This window comes from Stegastes partitus, unplaced genomic scaffold (genome assembly GCF_000690725.1).
Source record: "Stegastes partitus isolate 25-593 unplaced genomic scaffold, Stegastes_partitus-1.0.2 Scaffold393, whole genome shotgun sequence".
In the NCBI taxonomy this organism is placed as follows: Eukaryota; Metazoa; Chordata; class Actinopteri; family Pomacentridae; genus Stegastes; species Stegastes partitus.
In genome coordinates this window covers 159,339-181,349 of record NW_007578124.1, presented here as the reverse complement: position 1 = coordinate 181,349, position 22,011 = coordinate 159,339, and the positions used below count along the sequence as shown (strand labels likewise).

Genomic DNA, 22,011 nt, shown 5'->3' with positions numbered 1-22,011 from the left:
CTCTCTCTCTCTTTCTCTGTGTTGCCGTCTGCCTCCTCTCATCCTCCCTCTTTAGTGTCCATTCATCTCTCTCTTTACCTCCCTTTGCTTTTTCTCTCCCACTTTACTCTCATTTCTCCTCCTCCTCCTCCTCCTCCTCCCTCCAGCGTCCTCCCCATCCCTCTCTCCTTTCAGGCCTTTCAGAGCGCTCTGAAATCGGATCTGTCACTGTGTCTTTGGAGACAGATAGAGTGGGGTTGCCAGGGGTTTCAGCCCGGCAGAAAAGCAAAACTGCATTTACATCAGTTAAATCAGCTCCCATTTGAGCCGCAGCCAAAGTCTGAGCATGTGTGGAGGCAGCGACTGTGTGAGTGTGGCGCTCAGAGTCGGTCTTTACATCCAACCATATTATTATTTCTATCGATCCAGGCTGACGGGTTTCAAATAGTGTAAAAAAAAATTACAAGAGTGCAGGTTTTTCTACATTTGTCAAACAAAATGGTGAATTGATCAGGATGGTGTGTGAGCATCGTGATCATACTTCACTGCTCCTCCAGCGACACACCGATATGAAGACGACGGCGAGGTGGCCGCCTGCTTTACATGATGCAGCTGTGTTTGGACAGACTGCTCATATAAATACTATACACTGATGGAAACGCTGTAATCAACGTTCCCGTTTGGATTATACGAGATCTTTCTCATTTCGAGTCGTGTCTGTATGAAATCGGACGTAACTGTTGACTGTCACTGATTGTGTCTGATTGTAGGAACAGATTTACACATTTAGATTTGAATTTAACAGGTTTTTGTGTTAATTAAAAGGAAATATTAAATTAAATAAATGTGGCAGAAGCATTTAACAGTTCTTTTTTTATGTTTTTATGTCTTTTATATATTTGTTTTTCTTTTGTATTTTTGTTGGTATTTCTCAGTATTTCAGAACCACAGAACAAATCTGCAAAATGAAACAGAACAATTAAGTGTAATTACAGTTTTTAATTTCTTTTCTTTGTCCTTTTAGTGATAGAGGAACATTTGTTTTAATTTATGTGAAGGATTTTTGAACATGGACAGACTGAGTCGACACTGAACAGCGACCGGCTCCTCGTTATGAGTGAATCCTTGAACTGATCCGGCGGTTTTGTTCTGGACCTGATGGAATCCTGGTTTCCTGTGACTCTCCTCTTACTGAAGCTTTCTACTGTTTTCCTGCATTAACCAGACTCTGATCCTGTTTGATCGCCGTGTTTTCAATATTGTTTTTGCCCTGTCGAGGCGCTGATTGCTGTTGTTCAGGGCGCCACATAGCAGAAGGTGAAAAGAGCAGCTTTGTTATGAAGGCTCTGATGTATTGGTATTGAGTGGGTCTCTGGCTGTGTGTGTGTGTTTAGTGTGTGTGCGCTGCTGTGGGTATATATTGTGTAATTGAATCGACTGAGGTGAGTGTTTTCTCCAGACGGAGAGGAATCCGACTGTCTGCTCTCATTCCTGCAGATAGATGTCATCATCAGCTGCAGACGTGCTGGGAGCTGCTCTTATCGTCGTATCACCACCGTTGAGCTGATGACGGATGTGAAGCGTAACCGTACGTACCAGGAAGCTTCACCTCCGTACACGACGGATGGTGCTGAACTTGTTTTGGGCGTCTGTGTGGTTGTGGAGACGCTCAGCTGTCAGTAAAGTTTCAGATTTTTGAACATCTGTGTGACAGCTCGACTGAAGTCCGCTGAGCTCCAGGTCACTTCACTTCATGTTTCTCACTCCTTCCTCTTCCCCCGACTCAGCGCTCGTCTTCCACCTTTTTCGGCTCATGCAAAGTTTTACCGCAAATTAAAAGTGCAAATTGACATGAATGCAAAAGTAAAAGTCCTCCAGAACGTGTTCAGTTCTAACCAGGGCTGCACCTGACCATTACTTTGATAATCGATTCATCTGTCGGTTATTTTACGAGTAATTGATTAATTTCTCTCTTTTTTAAAAAAATATTGTTTTGTTTTTGTTTGGTCTTTATTCACACATATTTTTAATGAAGAAGAAGAAGAACACAAGAGGATTGTGGCTTTTATTAAACTAATGAACGAATCAGGAGGATCACAGTGAGCTTCATGTCGTCCTGTCAGCGTGAAGCTTCCTCAGTTCAAACATCAAACACAAAAAATGACGGAAAATTGTTTTTAAAAAAAGTTTTCCCAAAGTTCGCAGGTTCAGTAGCTTCAGTGTGAAGTGCTGCCACACGCTGGACGACTTGTTGTTTAACTTTTCTCTCCTGATTTATCTCTCTGAACTTCTTGCTGAATGCGTTGACCGCTGTGGTCACATGACGCAGAACGAGGCCAGCTATTGGCCGTCAGCTGCTCCTTCTACTTCCTGGTAGATTTTAGCCGCCGGTGGATCGTTACCGACACACTTTGGTAGCTGCTGAACAGATCGGTTTAAGATTTGAACAAAAACATCTAAAAACAATATTATTAAACAACTAGTCGATGGCTAGATTAGTTGACGACTGTTTTAATAATCGATTAGCTGCAGTGTTCTGTGTTTGAGCTCCTTCTTGCCTGACTGACCGGTGATGGACCTAATCTGATCCGGTTTGTCCAGACGTTATAGGTTTCAACTGGTCTTCATTTCCGTCCACTTCCTGTCTCCGTCTCTCTCTCTCGCTGTCCGTCCTTTATTGGTTTTTGTAGGTTAAAGTTGTTTGTCACTGAAGCAGCTGCTGAAGCAATAAAAGCTTCCAGGCCGAGAGCAAAGTTCTGAAATGTTCTGAAATGTTTTCGCAGCATTCGGGTGTAAATCCTGAACAACAACAACAAACCTCTGAATGTGCTGTCGGGCTGCAGGCGGGCGGCTTTTAGCGGCTGCTGAGTGCTGATTCCAGCCGCTGCTCACAACATAAATCATTAACACGTGCAGGTACGCTGCAGCTGAGCTCTACCGGATCACAGGAAGCAGCCTGCTGGTACCGGTTTATGGTGGATGTTTGGTTTGTGAGTGCAGAGGGATGTGGGAGCGCCGCCCGGTGAGTCTGGCTGAGCGAACAGGAGGCGCTGAGGGCTTCACCTCCTCTCTCTGCTTCACCTGGAGGCGTTTTCGGTCCGTGTACGTCTGTCTGAGCGTCTTCCCGTCTGTCCCACCTGCAGCGCCACTAAAACAACACTTCCTGTTGCGAGCGTCGGGGCCGGGCGCGCTCTAAACGGCTCATTAAAGCTCATTAGCCTCTTTGGTACGTTTCCATTATGAAGGATAATTATTACTTATTATATCCGTTTTTTTAATCCAGCCCAGTTCTAATTACCTCGGGCCCGCTGACCTCTGACGGATTCCCACAGTCCTTTTAAAGGCTTCTGGTGAGTCTGTTACCATATTACTGATGTCTGCACAGAAGCACTTTTTGTCTCTTTACGTCCTGACAGCAATCGATAAATCAACTGCTCTGGTAATTTAAAAAAATAAAACGTTTTCTGGCCTGTAGAAAGCCAGACTGCTGCATTTACCTGCACACACCTGCCCGTGCACAGGTGAGCAGCGAGCACAGGGACGGCAGACGAAGCCGGTCGTCCAGGGACGAGGTAGTTCCTCGTCCGTCCAGCTGGGCTCCATGGGCTGTTCTTGCTTGTCTGTTTTCAGCATCTTGCTTTTTCTTGCACAAACTCTTGAACTCAGCTCAGGAGGATCAACCATTTGCGTTTGTATCTGCAGCAGCTGATAGAATAAATGTCCAGAGTTTAACCTTAACGTCAGGTTTATGCCCTAAATGAATCACTTCTAATGTCTCTGTAGTGGTTCATACACCAGCATGTAGAAGCTCTTTGACCCAAATGGTGCTTTTAATGCTAAAATATTATTATTATTATTATTATTGTTAATCATGTGTTAAAAAATTTACTGTTTTACCCCCAAAACCAGAAAAACAGTAAAGCTCATTATTATTTCTTGATTAAGACGTCAAATTCTAGTTATTTACTGAACAGAAACATTAGATTTAGTGGTTTAACGTGATGCTTGATTAGTTTCTGACCTCATAATAATAATAATGATAATAATAACAACAACAACAACAACAACAACAATAATAATAATGATAATAATAATAATAATGATAATAATAGTAATAATAATAATAATAATAATAATCATGAAGCAGCGGTGCTTTTCAGACCTCGTTCACACACAGCACATGAAGAGTTTTTTTTAAATGACTCCACTCTCTGTGTTTTCTGTGAGGATTCATCCGTGACTCTCGGCGGCTCCTAATTACGGCGACGCGCTCCGGAGTAAACGAGGCTGCGACTTATCAGGCGGCTTTTGATTCATTGTGCTGCTGCTGCTGCGACGGGGACGGACGACTCGGGCGCCGCTCGTTTTTCCTAATTGAGCCGAGTCACAAAGAGAGACGGCGTGCGGAGCAGAGAGGTGTTTGGTTCATATCTTGTAGCTGCAAGGTGCTCAAATAAAAACAGAAAGTCCACGTTCAGCCCGGCAGCCATTAAGCTGCTTTACAAATAACGTAACGAGGACAGAGTGCAGCCGCTTTGAGAGCTTTGCTTTTGTTTCAGTGATGATTTAATGGACTTTTACACTCGATTTAAAGATCTAGACGCAGTTTTTATGAAGTGTTTTTCCGCCTCCTGCTGCCTCGGTGTGGGCTGACGGTCACCGAGGCCGTCGGTTTCTACACTCGTTTGTTTCTCGACGCTGTGGCTCAGAAAGTTGTAAAAAACAGAAATAAATAAGAGACCATATGTTGATTAACACTTTATTAATTGGCAGAAGTTTCACTGTTTAGCTGTTTATGAGCTGAAATATTCTGCAGCTTCTGCAACGTGATGATTTGATGCTTTTACTTTTCATGTTTAATAAAAAACAAACCATAAATCTGCATGTTTGGCGACTGAGACGTTTACATATGTCCCTGATTTGTACCAATTTTACACAACTGAGCAAAAGATCACCAGTTGGAGCCCGACGTATTCGTCCACCTCTTTTATTTTAGTGAGCAGAAGCTGTTTCCTTCTAAAACCTTCTCCCCCGTCGGAGTCACACCTCTCACTCAGATATGAAAAGACTCAAATGAAATCGTTCTTCGTGGATCTCCTCGTCCCTCTGGCAGGAATAGACAGGAACTGAATACAGGCTGTATTTATATCAATCTGATCAGCTCCATGTAATGAACACTGTAAAAGTTACTGATGGTTTTATTTATTTTTTTACACTCTAGATAACAGCAGCAGCAGCAGCACATGATCTGTAGGTGTGTGATGAGTTTGGCGCTCCGGCCTGAACTCTGATGAAGTCGAGCCGGACACCAGTGGATGTTCTCTGCGGTGTTATTCTTGGCTGCGGTTCTCTGGCATCACCTCAGGTTGTGTCTGCATTGTAATCCTCTGGCAGGCCGAAGCGAGCTCCCAGCGCCGCTTCATGTCCGTCCCGCCGACCCTCCGAACCACGCCGCGCTCTGACAGGCCTCGCAGTTAATGATCCCTCCGGAAGTCACGTCTGTAGCGTGTTAGTGTGTGTGTGTGTGCGTGTGTGTGTGTGTGTGTGTGTGTGTTGGTGTGGGTCGACACATGTGCCAGCCACCGCGACGACGTGCCAGCTGGACGGCGGCGGTGAAACCTGTAGCTGCACCGCCAAACACACCAACACACACACACAGACACATGCTGGCGTCGCCCCGGCTGCCAGTCATGCAGATTTGGTGTCGTGTAATGAGGAGAACGGATCGGGCCAAGAACAGCATCCAGGGAAACACACACGGCAACACGCGGGCTGGCGGAGGACGGCGTCACCGCGCTGCCGTTTCTAGATTACTTGGAACAGGTCAAATCCAGATTAATAGGATGATGATGATGATGATGAGGATCGAGGATTAGATTTGCATAATTGAGGAGGCGAGTGAACAACAGGCTGCGTGCTGAAGCTGCAGCGCCGAGTGGTTCTGAGACCTCGACGTCATCAGTCGGACATTTGTTTTCATGAACAACCTGCAGTCAGACACACGCAGCGCGCCGATAACCCAGCCTGGATTCATGCACTAAAAACTGGATGCAGCAAAACTCACACATGCAAATTGAATTTTCTGGCAATTATGTGATGGTTCAGGCTTTACAGGGTTCAGGCAGCATCAGATGATTTCACTTCCTGTAAATGAAGACGTTTTGTGCGTAGATTTCTTGAGGTAAAGAAAAGCAGTGGTATGCATCTTGTTGTCTTGCTGTTTTTGGTATTTCTCAACGCCGTTTCCACGGGTGTGCAGCCTGTGTCTTCTTCTATCCTTCCCTTCAACTGTTCTGCGTCAAAAGAAATGAAACCAGATGCACGAAAACAAGAGTTTGAAGGAGTTTCTTTCGAAGTAAAGACTTTTTAACTGTGTGTTTTGGGGCAGCTGGATTTTTTTGTAAATCATTCTAAGCATTTGCTGAAACAACACCAAAGCCTGGAACCGCCATGTTTCCATCCAGGACCTCATCACAGCGTATTCATCCACTACTGGTTGATTTGATTTTGAAAACTCAGCGGCTGGATGACACCGTGATCCTTTTTAAGAACGACGGTCAGTTGGGAAGCTGATTTTATGCCAACTCTCGCCGCCCTGCTGCCGACCGTTGATGCCAGATTTTGTTCGTGAAGGTTCTCAGTCCTCCAGGTCGTGGTCGTGGCCGTAGCAACTGGACTTTCTTGAGTTCCTTGACGACCTCTCAGTCGGAACTGATGGAGCCTCTTGGATGAGAGGTGAAACGTCTTCAAGGAACTCAAGCAGGTCCAGTTGCTACGATTAACCTACGAGAAGATACCACATTTTGGTAAAGCGACGTGCCGGATGTTTCATTTGCTGCCACGTCTCCGACACCAGCTGACCCGATGCAGGGCGAGCAGGTCAACCAACGATGGCCTGATGTTGGTGGTGGTGTGGCCTCCAGGTGGATCATTTCTGGCTAAAAGTTTCTTGGAAAGCTGATGGAGGGTTTAGAGACACATAAATACAGCAGGTAGCACATAGTAGCCTGATAAAGTCCAGCAGCAGAACACTTTTGTTTTCTTCACTTTTCTCAGTGTGGAGCGGAAGTGAGGTCACTAATCAGAGGTCTGATGATGAATTAAAGGCTGTTGTGAATTCATAGAGCTCCAGAGTCAGTCAGTGAGTTTGTCCTGACATCAGACGGACGTCGACCGACCACCGTAGAGGAACCACCTCCTCTCCAGCGGCCCTGTATTTGCCTCCAGACCTCACGCTATCCGTCGCTGCCCTTCGCTCGACGTCTCCGTTGTGTCTCTTCAACCGTTTCACTCTTTTTTCCAGTTGTTCTTCCTCTATTTGTTCTTTGTGCTTCACTCTGCTCTGGTGCCACTTGTCCTTCGTGCCCCTTCTCTTCTTTTATTCAGTCTGATGTTGTCTTTGTCTCTCGTCCACGCACCCCGCCGGCTTACATGCATCCTCCATCTGCTCCGTGTTCCCCACCACGCTCTCGGAGCAGAAACACGCCGGTGAACATGCCGTGCACATGGATGGGAGCCATGAAGTGCTCTTTTTGCCTCGCTTGTTGGGGTAATGATCTGCAGCACCGGTGCTGAGCAGCAGCGCTGCAATTAAAGCTGATGAAAGTATTGTTCCTCGACAGAAGGAACAGCACAATCAGACGCTTTGCCTTAAACCTTCTCGCGCTGTAATTACTTTCATCAGCCTGCTTAGAATTCACACTCATTAATGGGACTTCTTGTTAGGGCTTGTTGCTGGTTGTTTGTCCTACAGTACAGCAGGAAACACTTCCTGATCATTAGAGGTTGTTGCTCACCTCATTCAGCAGAACGAATCCAAAGGGAAGTGCCGGTGGCAGAGTTGTAATGAAAGACAAATAAAAGGATCTTATGAAGTGGTTTTGTTCATGTAGACACTTGTTGTAGTTAATAGACCAGAACATCTTAAATTATGGAAATGAGTTTAGCATTAGCACAGCAGCTAACTGCTTCCTGCCACGTAAGGATGCAGTGAAGAAACACTCCCAGTGTTTTTCTTGTAGTCTTAGTATTTAAGCAGCCAGTCTGGCCCACGTGCACGTGAGTTTATGTCAGTGCACGTGAGTCCCTCCCTTTGAAACTGTTCCCCATGTGTGTAAACAGACCAGGACCAGGACTGCACTGGAGTGGCTCGGTGGTTATCACTGTTGCCTCACAGCTAGAAGGTCGCCGGTTGGCGTCCCGGTGAGGACACCCGGGATCTTCCTGCGTGGAGTCTCCATGTTCTCCCCGTGCAGCGTGGGTTCTCTCCGGGTTCTCCGGCTTCCTCCCACAGTCCAGAAACATGCTGAGGTTAATTGGTGATTGTAAATTGTCCGTAGGTGTGAATGTGAGTGTGCTTGGTTGTCTGTCTCTAAGTGTAGCCCTGTGATAGACTGGTTACCTGTCCAGGTGAACCTGCCTTCACCCTGAGTCAGCTGGGATAGACTCCGTAATAAATGCCAACGCAAGCAGCCATGTTGGTTCGCTGCTTCTACAGGACTGGTTTCTGGTGAATGGCTGTCATGTGACCACCTAGAGGTCACCCTAACCCTATCAGGCGGGTGGGAACATCCCCCCAGTAGACACGTAGCTGAACACTGATTATTTCTTTTTTTTAGTTTGCTGTGACAAACACGGCGAGTTTGAACCGTCGCTGCTCAGAACAAAGAATTCAAACTATTTTCTGAGTGAATCATGGCGTCTCGGCTTCACCTGGTCGTGGTGGCCGACTCCCTCCTCGTGGTTTTATGAGCAGAGGCTTAATAATTCCTGAGTTGCTCCTCTTTTGCAGAAACATCCTCAGTCAGCCAACATGACACTTTTATTGGTGAAGCCCTCGGCGCTCACAGTAACTCTCCTGCTTCTCTCTGGTCCAGATGTGATTGTTCTGGTTATTACACTCGTGGCAGCTCTTCACTTGTACGTCTTCTGTTTGCCACAATTACAGCATCTCGTCGTATTAGAGTGTCGACGGGGGGAGATTTTTATTTTAAATATTCTGGCTCTTGCGTTCACACGCTGGCTGTGTTTCTGAGAGACAGCTGCAGAACAGACACCTTTTTAATCTGACAACACTCTGGTTTCACATCATCCTTTTCTTAGCATTCATGTTATCCTTTATTGTCATCTGGGTTTTCATTTTCCAGCAACATGGTTCGCAACAACAAAGCTATCAGCGTGCGGATGCTACAGGCTTCGCTGCAGCCTTTTGTGCCTGCTGCTGCTGTTGAGCCGCCGTTAACCCTTTATCTCGTCTGCTCGGACGCACCAACACACGACCGGAGATTCTTAGACGCCGATAATCCTCTGATCCAGTAAATTCACACGAACACGCTCCAGCAGGATCTCATAGTTGAACGCGGCCTTCGTCAGTGATTTACACAATCCTCAACAATGCGCGTTGAAAGGAGGCGAACAATAAAGGACGACAAAGCTAACCTGAGGGCAGGAAGAGACGAGGACGAACAGAACGAAAGGCGTCGCAGGAGAAGCTCGAGGTGGTCGCTTGACTTTTTCTCCTCCCAGCGCTATTCTTCTCCCTCTCTGTCTCTTTCTACTTCCATCTCTTTTTCTCTCTTTCATCCGAGCGTGAAGAATAGCAATTATGGGCCACAGTTGGTGGAGGCACTTGTAAATGATTGAAAGAGAAGAGACGGAGAGAGTGGTCAGGCTAATAAGATTCAGAGAGCTGAAAGTCTCTATTGTCACAGAGTCGGTGTCAGTGGGAGGCAGGAGGAGAGGAACACTCTCTCTCCTTTCTCTGCTTTTTTCTTCTTCTTTGCACTTACTGTATTTCACCAGTTTTCATTTCCCTCCCTTCCCGAGGCCACAGAAGCAAACTCAATTATAAACTTCTCTCAGAAATCTGACCCTGGCGCCGCTCCAGTTGTCACTTAAGCAACATGAAAAAAAAAAAAAAACACGCAGCTCTGAGAACAGGCGTGCTGATTAACACCCGGCCTGTCGCCTGGTTCGGTCCGTCAGATGGCCGGACTCTGTGAGGACACACAGAGCCGCCACATCATGAACGCCGAGTCGGCCTTCAGAGGGAGGAAGCTGTTCAGTTAGTCTGAGTCACAGACGGACAAATGGAGTCAGATTAAATCATTTTAGGTTTTTCATTCCGTCTTGATCCCAGTCACCTGTGCAGGAAGATGTTTTGGTTGAGTTAATTTGGCGTAACCGTTGATGCCGTGCACGGGGAAGCCATGATGGAATGAAATTACACATCTGATTGCAATCACTGGAGTCGGGTTTTTTGTTGTTGTTGCAAATTTTCCAGTTTTATAAAATGTGTTCGACTCACTAAACGTAGAGCAGCTGGAGCTCCCTGTCCAGGCCCAGACAGCAGGGAGGCGTATGGGCACATCCATCCATCCATCCATCCATCCATCATCCATCCATCCATCTGTCCATCCATCCATCCATCCATCCATCCATTCATCCATTCATCCATTCATCCATCCATCCATCCATCCATCCATTCATCCATCCATCCATTCACCAACCAAAGAGGTTGAATGCGATGCTTGATTAGTTTCTCAGAGAAGCCCAGTGAGCTGCTCAGCTTTGGGTATAAAAAGGTGGATTCAGTTTGAAATTCCTCATTCCTGATCAAAACGGTAAAACGTGGAGAGCTGAGCGGTGGACATGTGTTCTAATGAATTTGTACATTTGAGGGGTTCAGTGCCAAAGTGGGTCAAACCCCAAAACATCCAGAGTTGATGTTTTTCTGATCAGTGCTTCTGGTCGACTAGTTGGTGTCAAAGTGCTCCAACCAGCAGCCCACTGGTAATGTCACGATGCCACTTTGAAGTTTGGCCCATGATGAAAATTTAGTGGCAAACTGGACCAAGCCACATGAACCTTGTTTTTGTGGGTGCGGTTTTGGCCTTTGAGGGTTTTAAACATTCATTGACTAGGATTCTACCTGTTCTACCAAAGCTGGGATGTATTTATGAGTCTGACTTTCTGTGTGTTTATTAATTCAGAATAAATCCGACTTTCCTGGAGTATGTGCAGTGTGTTGATTGGTAGCAGAGTCACAGCCGCTTTCTATTTCAGATGACTCAAACCGTGAAGCTTTAGCACCAAACATTGGGAACAAACGTGTTTCTGCAGGTTAGACGAGCTGCAAAAGTCTTTCTGAAACTTTAGTAAACTCCCGTCCCTCTCCTGCAGCCGTCTCATGAAATAGAAGTGCTTTCTCGTCTTAAGAGTGTGCGAGTTAAAGTTTAATGTCGTTCGTGCCGGCGCCTGACGATGGTTCGGCTGGTTCGGTGGCCCTCCAGCCGGCGCAGGTAGCTGCTGAAAGTAGGACGTTTTCTTCTTCGCTCACTTAGTCGGCCTCTCCCCGCCCGCCGTGTGAAACAATCCATTTAGCTGCTCCAGAGACGGAGTGGGCCACGGCTGATTGATTTAAAAAAAACTAAATGAGAGGAGAGAGGAGGAGGCTGGTGCAGACGGAGAGGTCCTGACTCAGGCCGACCTGATGATGAGGGTGCAGGTGGTGCAGCAGGAGCACTACATGACTGACGCAGGACTACGGCTGCAGCATTAAACCAGTAATAATCACGGTCAGGACTTTGGCTTCCCGCTGAATGAACATTCAAAATGCTGTGTTCATAGGAGAGTCTGTGTAGATGAAGCCACTCGGGATCAGCTTCGGTAACTCTGACGCCTTATTTCACTTTCTTCTAAGACTTTTTTAGTGCCCAGCTGTTGGGGAGACTCGAGGCTTCTCTGTGCTCAGCCTACTGCAGACGTTTTCATTTAATTGTCGACTGAACTACATGCTGGTGCGTCATGATGGGAGAGTTGTCAGCAGCAGCCAGTGAAGAGGAAGTGACCTGCAGCAGTTTGTATGGTGTTTAGTACCTCACGTTACCACTCTCACTGAACAGAATCAAGTCTTTTCACTCATCCAGTATTCTGCATGTCTTGGATTCGGCTACAGTGTATTCTCCTCCTGTTCTGATGGACCCACCACATGATCAGAGTGACCCATAAACACCGATCAGCCACAACATTAAAACCCCCTACCCCATAGTGCTGCCGGACCTCCAGTGGTGTCCTGTGCTGGGATGTTGGCAGCAGGTCCGTTCGGTTCTGTGGGCTGCTGTGCTGATCTAGACAGTTTGAAGGCTGAGTTAAAGGCTCGGGCTCTTTGTTGTGTTCCTCCAGCAGATGCTGAGCAGCGTCTGCAGTGTGTGTTGGGGATGGCTGTGTGGTCCGTAGCACCGTGCAGCTGGCTGGTGTGTGTCCAAGAAACATCCACATAATTGCCATAAATGGTGCTCACAAGGGCTGGAACAACTCCTCCAGTAATGTGATTACTGAAACGCCTTGAAGCACGACTCTGTGCCTCCAGGCTTTGTTTATTCCAATGTGTACTATATTATATATGCACAATGCAGCGCATGTTATTTCTGTTGCACAGCGCGCTCACTTCTGATGCTGTAATGCCAAGTGCAGAAAGCAAAATGGAGACACAAATGGTGAGAGGCAGGAAGAGCAAAACAACCTCCAGAGAAAACCATGAGTTCCTATGAGGACTGGGACTTTGACGCATTAATTATAATAAATAATAACGAACCAAATAATGTGTTTAATCACACCTTTCTCATTTCCCTAATTTCTGGCCCACCGGTAACACTGATGCACACACTCCAGCCACTAGGTGGCGCTAATGCAGCTGAAGCTGGCTTACCAGCCGCGAAGAAGATGCACAAGAAAGATTGTGGTGGAAGACGAGACGCATCGCTCGGCTTGTTGGGAGGAAAGTTGTTTTTCTTATCGAGGCCTGATGCTGCGCGTCCACAGGGACGATTTAGACAAAATGTGCCAAATTTGCATGAAGTTGACGTCAAGTCGACTTTATGCAAATGAGGCGACGCTTCACCTCGTTGCTCAACATTCCCCGCGATGCTCCATAACGCGGCACGAGACGTTTCACTACACAATGAATGGGAAGCGAGAACCTGACGGATCCTGTGGACTCGTAGCAGCTGGACCAGAGCGTGGTGGTGTTTAAACTGTGCAGCAATAAGACAAAAAGCCTTAAAATGTTGAATATAATCACTGTTACTGCACTTTGAGTTGCACTGATCTGTGACTGCAGCAGACAGATGAAGAATCAGAAAAATACAGATGAACAATGAACACTTTGTTGTTTAAGTTCACGTCGATTTATTGATTCAGTCGTCAACCAGAATTTGTTAGAACTGAAAAACTTTGCTGATTGTGTCAGATATTGCTATGTAGTAAAAATGTGATTAATCAATTACAAAGCCAGTAGTTAATTAGATTTTCCCTTAATCACATCCCACCACTAATTACTGTTAAATTAAGCTATTTAATGACATCAATTTATTATTATTATTTTTTGTATTCGACTAGTCGATTAATCGCTAGAATAATCGCTAGAATATTCGGTTATTCTATTGATTGCTCTGGGGCCGTCAATGGATCTGACCTTATTCAGAGAGCGATGGTGACAGGAAGGCCGGGCTGAGCGTTGACATGTCACCGAGCTTTCAGCTTCGACACACGACTTGTGTGGTGAGAAAGGAGGAACAAATCAACAACGTGAGACTGGACCAGAGGACCAGAGGACCAGAGGACCAGAGGCCACGTCACACAGAACACCTGAGCGCTCCCGTTTTTATCCTGCTTCTGACCCAAACTGAATCACCGCCTCGAACGGGTCGAGTCACGGTGCCGTCTGCCTCAGGTGTGCTCTCAGCGCGGCGCGTCGGTACAAGTGCTGCTAATCTAATAGCTCGGAGATTCGGTTCATTATTACTGTGTGTGGGAGGGCGATCGGCTGGTACACAGCGTCTGTGTGTGTGTGTGTGTGTGTGTGTGTGTGTGTGTGTGTGTGTGTGTGTGTGTGTGTGCGCGCACTTATTGCTTTGCATATTTGCAGACGAAGTAGTGATGTATCCCCCAAAGTGCAGCAGGCGTCCTGGATAGAGCGATCAAGCAGCGTGATTATAATGTATTACTGTAATATCACCACATAGATAAGCACTGTGTGTGTGTGTGTGTGTGTGTGTGTGTGTGTGTTGGATAATTGAACCACTATCAACGTTCAACACATTACCGCTCTCATTTATCATTCCTTCCTCCAAACTCACATTCTCCTTTTATTCACAATCATGCACATTTCCTCCCTGTCTGTCTTTTAGCGCACACACACACACACACAGACACACACACACATACACACACACACCCTTTTTGTAATATTCATGACTTTTGTGTCAGTGCAGCACATTCATATCCGTATTTATTTAATTCCGTTGTGTTTGTGTTTCCGTCCCTGTAGCTGCGCCGCTACGAGCTCGACAGCCTCCAAAGCGTCGCCGGCTTTCATTCAACGTGACAATTTTCTGTGTAGCTGATCAGTTTTCATCAGCGAAGATAATCTAGATCCTGCAGATCAGCATTTAATGACGGCCGTCAGCTGGCAGCACAGGTGCTCATGTCTGGCCAGGAGACGAGGAGAAAGTTTTGTTCTTTTTTTTGTCTCTGTTTTGAATTCAGAGCTGGAATCTGGAGGCATTTAACTCAGTTTCTCACCGAGGCTACAAGCAACGGAGCAGCTACAGGTTCAGTGGTTCTTCCAAGGTGTTCAGGGCTGTAACAGTCTTTGACAAGCAGCTTATCGGCAGGAGGTCCCTGCACCCTGCTGCCAAGGAGACGGAGCAGCAGCCGCAGTAGCTCCACCAGGAAGTCGGTTTATTTAGCAGCTCCCTCTACAACTAAACCCAGTGTAGTTCTGAGAGGTGCTGTTACTGAAGCATGCTGTCGTTTTCACTGTACATAGAAATATAGATGCATCATCCATCAGTCCGTAGATCACCGGACTGAAGCATCATCTTGCTCATTTGATCTGAAAACACTCATACGGTAGCAACCTGTCAATCACAAGCTAGCCCCGCCCACAAACATGCCCGCTTTATGGTCTGTTTAATTTTAAAAGGAGCCTTACTGTACAAATTTAACATCATGCCTTGTTGAAGTAGATGTAAAACTAACAGTTAAGACCATGACTTCACGAGGAAGACATTTACTGAGATAACAAATCAAGTGAAAAGTTGTTTCCTCATCGACTTCTATTCAGCGGGACAGAGGAGTCGCCCCCTGCTGGCCGAGAGTGGCATCATCATTCTCATCTGAGCCTCATTAAGACAGAAAATGTTCCTTTTACAAAGTTTTGTTTAAGATACTGATAAGAAACACCTCAGTGCTACAACATGAGTGATGTTTGGAGTTTTTACACAAGTTCAGAGCGAATATTTCAAAATGAAGTGATGTAGGATTGAGATCATCACTTTGAGGCTACTTGTTAAACTGCATCGCCGTCATGTTACTGCATCATGTTTGGGGGAGATAATTCCCTTCAAGTCTAGCTTTAATCCTCCAGAGGAGCTATTATAGCCCTGATTATAGTCTGTGGGCTTCCAGAGAACCTAATACATACCACACACTGACATTAGAGACACAGTGCACTAGAAACACACAACGCTGCCTCGTGCCGGGTTGAAGTCTTGCCCTGAATAAAGCATGATATAGGTCTCTGAAGTGGGTTATTTGCTTAAATTTAAGAGGGATGGTGAGCCGGCTGAGATGAGGATTTATATTTAAAATCTGCCACCGCGCCGTTAAACTGACGCCCCGCTTGTTAAATCGTTTTTGTGTTAAAACAAACAAACAAAAACACAAGTTGTGATCTTAAAATAGCGTCTTTTGTGCTAGAAGTTGTTTTCTGTAGTTTTTTTTTGCTGCTAAGTACCAGAACCGCTGAGACGAGATGAAAACACCGTGTTCCACTTACTGTCTCATTAGAGAGGGAAGAGGAGAAACGAGCGGCGGCGGCGGCGGCGGGGAAGATGGAGGTGAAGCGGTCGTATTTGCGTTGAGCTCTTGTGGTGCGATAAAGAGGCGTGTTATGAACACGTAACCTGGTTGGCATCGATCGCTCTCCTCACCTGCTCGCTGCTGATTGGAGGAGACGCCGATGCTAAACGAATTACGGCCTCGTTGACTCGTGTGCGCCTCGCTGTGCATCACGTGACAACCGGATGTCAACACAGCGGCTGAAGGTTAACTTCTGAGATAATGTGCATCATCTCAGCGTCTGTTAGGTTCATCCTTTGTTTACTTTTACAGTTTTCTTATTGAACAGCATCTTTCATGTGACATCTGCAGCTCAGATTTTGCAGCTTTACGAGACTGACAGTCCGACAGCGAGCGGGCAGGTGAGCCGAGGTGGAAAGGTGTGCAGGATTTTTAACTTCTTGGTCACATTCAGCGCCGTGCGTGACTTTCCAGAGAACGACCACATCCGACGAGTTTGTCGCTGAACAGCTGTAAACGTCTGGGGGACGAACATCAGGCCGGCGAAAATAAATCTGAAGCTTTTTATTTGCAATTTTTAAACAAACAGCAAAAAGAACAAAAAGTTATAAAACATTTTACTTTCCTAACTTTTAAAAATGTTTCTTGTCGACTAAGACTTGCAGTAAGTAAACGTTTTATTCATGTAAATTATCTGTGTGAAAAAAAAAGACACCTATTAATCATATTTGAGCCACAAAAAACACTTTTAGGAGAAATTCTGAATAAACTGAAAACACCTGCGTTAAATGTACTACGAACTGTAGACGTCTGATCGCCAGGCAGCGTCTGATCCCGTCATCGTTCCTTCTTATGCAATAAAAAAAAACAAAACACTTTCACAACTTCCATTCAACAGTTAGAAGTCTGAGGAGTCGCCAGTAAACTCATAATAAATACAGATGGAACCAGAAGTTTACATCGACTGGATAAAAGACACAAACCTTTAGAGATAATGTTGGTGATCCTGACTGAGCTGAAACAGGAAAAGTTTAGTCTGATTTAATGTCAGACGGTGAGAAAGAAAAGGTTTTATGTCTTTTTATACAGTGGATGTAAACTTCTGGTTTCAACTCTAGATAAAGGTCAGGAGCTGCCTTCCCAGTTCAAACTGACCAATCAGGACACATCTCTAATCCAATCATATCTGAGGCCCCACCTACCCGTTGAACCAATAAAAGAGCTGCTTTGGACACATGCTTCCTGTTTAACCTCCAGGACGAGATGGGAAGAAACTCAGGTGAAGACTTTGGTTTTCTTTAACAGGCTGCTTTATTCAGACGAGTAAACGTAACTTCAAAAATTGCAGCTTTGTCTAAAACAAACAGAAAAACAAAATGTTGTCTCCACCTGTCTGCTCAGAAGGTCTGCACATGCTCAGGTAGGCAGCTGCTTCCTGTCAGCAGCACAGGAACTGGTTTGTTTCAAGCGTCTTTAACAACAATGATGCTGATCACAAACGTTTAAGAGGACTGCAGAGGCGTCTCAACGCTCCTGTAACGCTGCACAGTGGCAGAAATGAAGTCTGAGCATTTATATCTGAGCTGAGCTCTCAACTCAACTTTATTTATAAAGCACTTTAACACGACAAAAGTCGAAACAAAGTGCTGAACACAAAATATAAAACAATATAAAACGTCTAAAATGCAAAATACAATTAAATTCTAATCAATAGTAAAACAATAAAACAGTTTCATGTTAATGTCGATTGATGTCTGCCGAATAGCTCGAATGTTTTATTTAATTTGGTTTTGATTTGTCTGTCTGTTGGACGGTTATGTCCCTCTGAGTCTGGGATGTATAGGTTACATATTTTGTTATAATTATTTTTAAAAAAAATCTAAATAAGTTCAGATCCACTGCACGTCTCACCACGCAACCAGAAAGCTCTCCACCCTGCAGGGGAACAGAAACGCCGTCCGGTGGGTTTCTGAAGTGTTAGTTTCTTGATCACCTGTTTTCTACAGATGATTTCCTCGCCGGCCTTCTGGCTCATCTAACCCCACTAACACCAGTTTAACAAAACTGCTTCGTCCAGGCTGTTCAGCGCTAACGTCGTGCTAACAGTTTAGCCTCAGACGGTCGCTTCCTGATGCACGAACACACGTGAAATGGTTTCAGACGTGTCAGTAATTGTTCGCTGACATGTGCTCACCTCTGACTCCACCTGCTCCTCCTGGTCACTGGGAGACTTTAATGGATTCCTCTCCACATGACCGATGTCTTCTGTGGTTCTGTAGAAACAAGGCTCGTCTGGCCCAGTCTGCCCTGTAGACTGAGAGCATTAGATCACAAATCCTCCTGAGCAGACGTGACTCTCTGTCCCCTTATTTTTGTGTTTCTCCATCAGATGATGCTTGATGAATCCGCTAATGAGCTGCTGGTCCGACGCTGAAGGAGAACACAGACTAATGAGTGACACGCTGGGTCCGGTTGTTAGAGCGAGGTTCTGGTCGCCGCCCAAACAGCAAAGCTCGCTCGTGTGTTTTAATGATGCCGGTTGTCAGAGCGAGGGGCTGCATTCATCGTCCAGGCCGGAGATTTAGAGCCGACCCTCCTTTAAATTAGTCTGAACTGGTGCATGTGTGCATCGGTGGCGTTTGATCCGTCAGAGGACTGATGGAGACAACATATGCTGCAGCATAATTACCCTCCATGTTGGGCTCATATTCACCAGCTTCAAAGACTCGGTTTGTTTTTTAGGACTATATGTTTTCCGGAGCCTGTGCATTTTATTAAACGCTGCATTATGCACAGAGCTTCCCTGGAAACCAGCATTTCTGCACACGTTGCTCCGAGTGTTGCTTTGAAGCTAAACGCTGCCTCTCGTGTTATTATCTTCATCTCGCTAACTCTTCCCTTTTTTCTTGTTTCCTCAGTGGGGCGTCTGTTGATCGAGTTCAGCTCCCAGATGACGATGGAACGAGTGCAGAAAGAAAACCCCAACGTGACGGAGGGAGGCCGCTACACGCCTCCCGACTGCCGGCCCAGATGGAAGGTCTGCGCCGCTGTTTGCATTTCATTTATTTTGAATATACTGCGTTTCACTCTGCAAACATTCTCCATGGAAGCAAAAGATTGTGAAGAAAAGTTATGCATGATTAAAAAAAGTCCAAACTATGTCCACATTATGATAAATTAGTCAAAAAAATGAGGAAACTGTACGTCGGTGTCGTGTAATACTAAAGAAAAAAGTATTAGATGATGGCACAATCATGAGGAGTCTTTGTTTTTAAATCCAGATTAAAGAGTTTTTAGTCAAAATCCTGAAAGTAGACTTTAAAGCTGAGGAAGTTTATTTACCTCAGTTAAGATGATGTGACTCACGAATGATCTTTGACATTTTTATACCACATTCGATGCTGTTTTTTAGGGATATTGACATAAAAAATTAATATCTGTCAATATCGTTATCAGGTTGTTTTTTTTTTTTACCTATAATGCAAACCGATCAAATAATGCCTGGATTTCATTCACCGGCGCGCAAATGACGACGACGTCAAACCGCGTCGTGAAGCGTAGAAACAGGCTGCAGGAGCAAACAGATGTCGGTAAATCGAGAGTTGGACGACATCCCTACGTTTTTGCTTTATGTGGCAGAAGCTTAGTAAAGTTTTAAGAGGCAAACCAGAGCAGCTTCTCTCCTCTCATGCTAAGTTCTGCAACACATTTTGTAGTGAAGACAATCAATCTTTCTGAGTGTTTCTCCTCCACGCGACGCCTCTCTGAGTTCAGGGTTCCTCCATCGGCGGTGGCGGTCGCTCATCGTGATGCTTAACTACAGAAACCAAGGTCAGCCTGCCGCCAGTCTTCACCTGAGCAGGAAATCACCATAAACTCAGGGTAAACCCAAGTTCACTCAGGTGCAGGACGGTCCGGGCCTCACACCTGTCTCCACCTCGAGCTGCTTCGTTCATTATGAATGAGGACCGGCTTTCTGTAAAGCGGGACATTAACCGGGGGGACTGCAGGATGACACCGAGCTCATTTAAGAACAGCTTCAGTCGCTGGTCGAACATGTGTCTGCTTATGTTTAGCTGATTGAATTAAACGGTTCTCCGGCTGACTGCGCCGCAATAAGATCAGCAAGCTGTGTCTGCGGCAGACGTGGAATACAAATGGAGAGTAACGTGAAGGTGTCGGTTTCAGGTGGCCGTCATCATCCCGTTCCGTCACAGGGAGAACCACCTGAAGTACTGGCTGCACTACCTCCACCCCATCCTCCGGCGGCAGAAGATCGACTACGGCATCTACATCATCAACCAGGTAGGAGCTGGACGCACATGGTTCATCTTTAGTGTCATCACAGGAACGGTACGACGGAAGAAACAAACGAACAAAACTAGAGGTTTATAAGAAAAAAAAAATAGAGATGAAAAGTGACTAAAAACCCAACAATGTACGATTAGCAGCAGGGAAAAGGTTGTTTTCTGCATTCTTTTTCTTATTATGAGGAAACTGAACACCGATTGTGTCTTTGGTCACTGTTTATTATAAATATGTGGTTTTCTGTTTGGATAAAGTCCAGACTAAAGGAAGGAAGTGAAGGATTGTGGCTGAAAGTTTGTTTTGGGACACTTACAGATATGGGCTCGCTGAAGCTTCACGACATTCTTGTTCAGGTTTTGTTGTTTGTAGATTTTACGCAACATCTGAGTGAAGTTAGCGGCAAAGTTTTCAACAAGAGACGAACAGATGTAGTCTCTGATCAGCCGTGCAACGTCTTCAAATCGCTCATTTGTGCAACTCGACGGCAGAGAAAAGCCCAGAGCTGTGTTTCTACGTGATGGCTTGATGACTGATGTCAACAGTTAATTGAATGTCTGAATAGTTTGCATTGTTCTGTGAGCTGATTAATCAGTTCACCCTCTGGACGCTCGCTTTTTTTACTGCAATATAAAGTTTTGCACCTCGATGGAAACAGCACGGACAGAAGTGGAGAAAACCTAAAACACTCCTGTGAACTCTGTAGGGAGATTATAATGTCATAAGTCAAATATCAAAGAAAAACGAAAAGTTGAATTTCTTGATTTGATTGAACAAAAATTTGAAGAAAACAAAAGAAACGTGTATGAGTGCCCACAGGGACTACCTGTACTGGAAAAACAAGAACCAGCAGCTCTACATGCTGTAGATATCTATCTATCTTACTTATGTTTGTGCATGGGCTGCAAGGTGGTTTGGTGGTCAGCACTGTGGCCTCACAGCTAGAAGGTCGCCAGTTCGTGTCCCAGTGAGGACACCCGGGATCTTTCTGCATGGAGTCTCCATGTTCTCCCCGTGCAGCGTGGGTTCTCTCCGGGTTCTCCGGCTTCCTCCCACAGTCCAGAAACATGCTGAGGTTAATTGGTGATTGTAAATTGTCCGTAGGTGTGAATGTGAGTGTGCTTGGTTGTCTGTCTCTAAGTGTAGCCCTGTGATAGACTGGTTACCTGTCCAGGTGAACCTGCCTTCACCCTGAGTCAGCTGGGATAGGCTCCGCCCCCTATGACCCTGGTGAGGATTAAGGTGTAGAGATGATGGATGGACATTTGTGCATACGCAGCCTGCAGTTCAGTCTAGTTCAGCCAAAGCGTCTGTTGGTCACAGGTTGAGAAGCAGAGAATTATATTTTCACTGATTTTTTTAATGAAACTCACAGATTTTATCGTATATTTGGGTATTTTTGCTGATGAAACCCGTCATCATACATGATTAGTTCTAGCAGCACAAGAAGAATGAACATCCGTCGGTTCTTTTCCCACCTCACGGTTCCTTGCTGTGATGAATCACGTGCCTTTTAAATGCCGCCGGCGTGTTTTCGAGGGTTAGCGGGTGAATTATTGCGTCACCTTCGTCAAATGTCAGAATCGTGGCGCTGAGAAACTCATCAGTCAAATCCTCGTCTGGGTTATGAAGCAGGTCACGCGTGTAACGGTTGTTTGGTGATAAACAGCGTTACAGGTCAAGTAACAGGCTGCAGCAGTTCTCCTCTCCTAATCACGTTATGACGAGAACTAGTCGTGAACCGAATCTGTCGCCTCGCGTTAACTTCTAAACGACATGAAAGACTAATTATGTGGAGCGCTGCAGCCGTTGTCAGGTGCTCTGATGCTCTAATGTAGTGGAAAAACTCCATTACTGCCGGCT

General features: G+C 45.6%; 1 protein-coding gene across 1 annotated transcript in view; it reads left to right on the top strand.

The window, feature by feature from the left end:
- b4galt2 (UDP-Gal:betaGlcNAc beta 1,4- galactosyltransferase, polypeptide 2) overlaps positions 1–22,011 on the top strand; it is a 166,030-nt gene that overhangs the window by 41,170 nt on the left and 102,849 nt on the right. The window contains exons 2-3 of the mRNA XM_008285258.1: positions 18,762–18,880; positions 20,032–20,148. Coding sequence (XP_008283480.1) covers positions 18,762–18,880; positions 20,032–20,148 — 236 coding nt within the window. The remainder of the gene's footprint in view (positions 1–18,761; positions 18,881–20,031; positions 20,149–22,011) is intronic.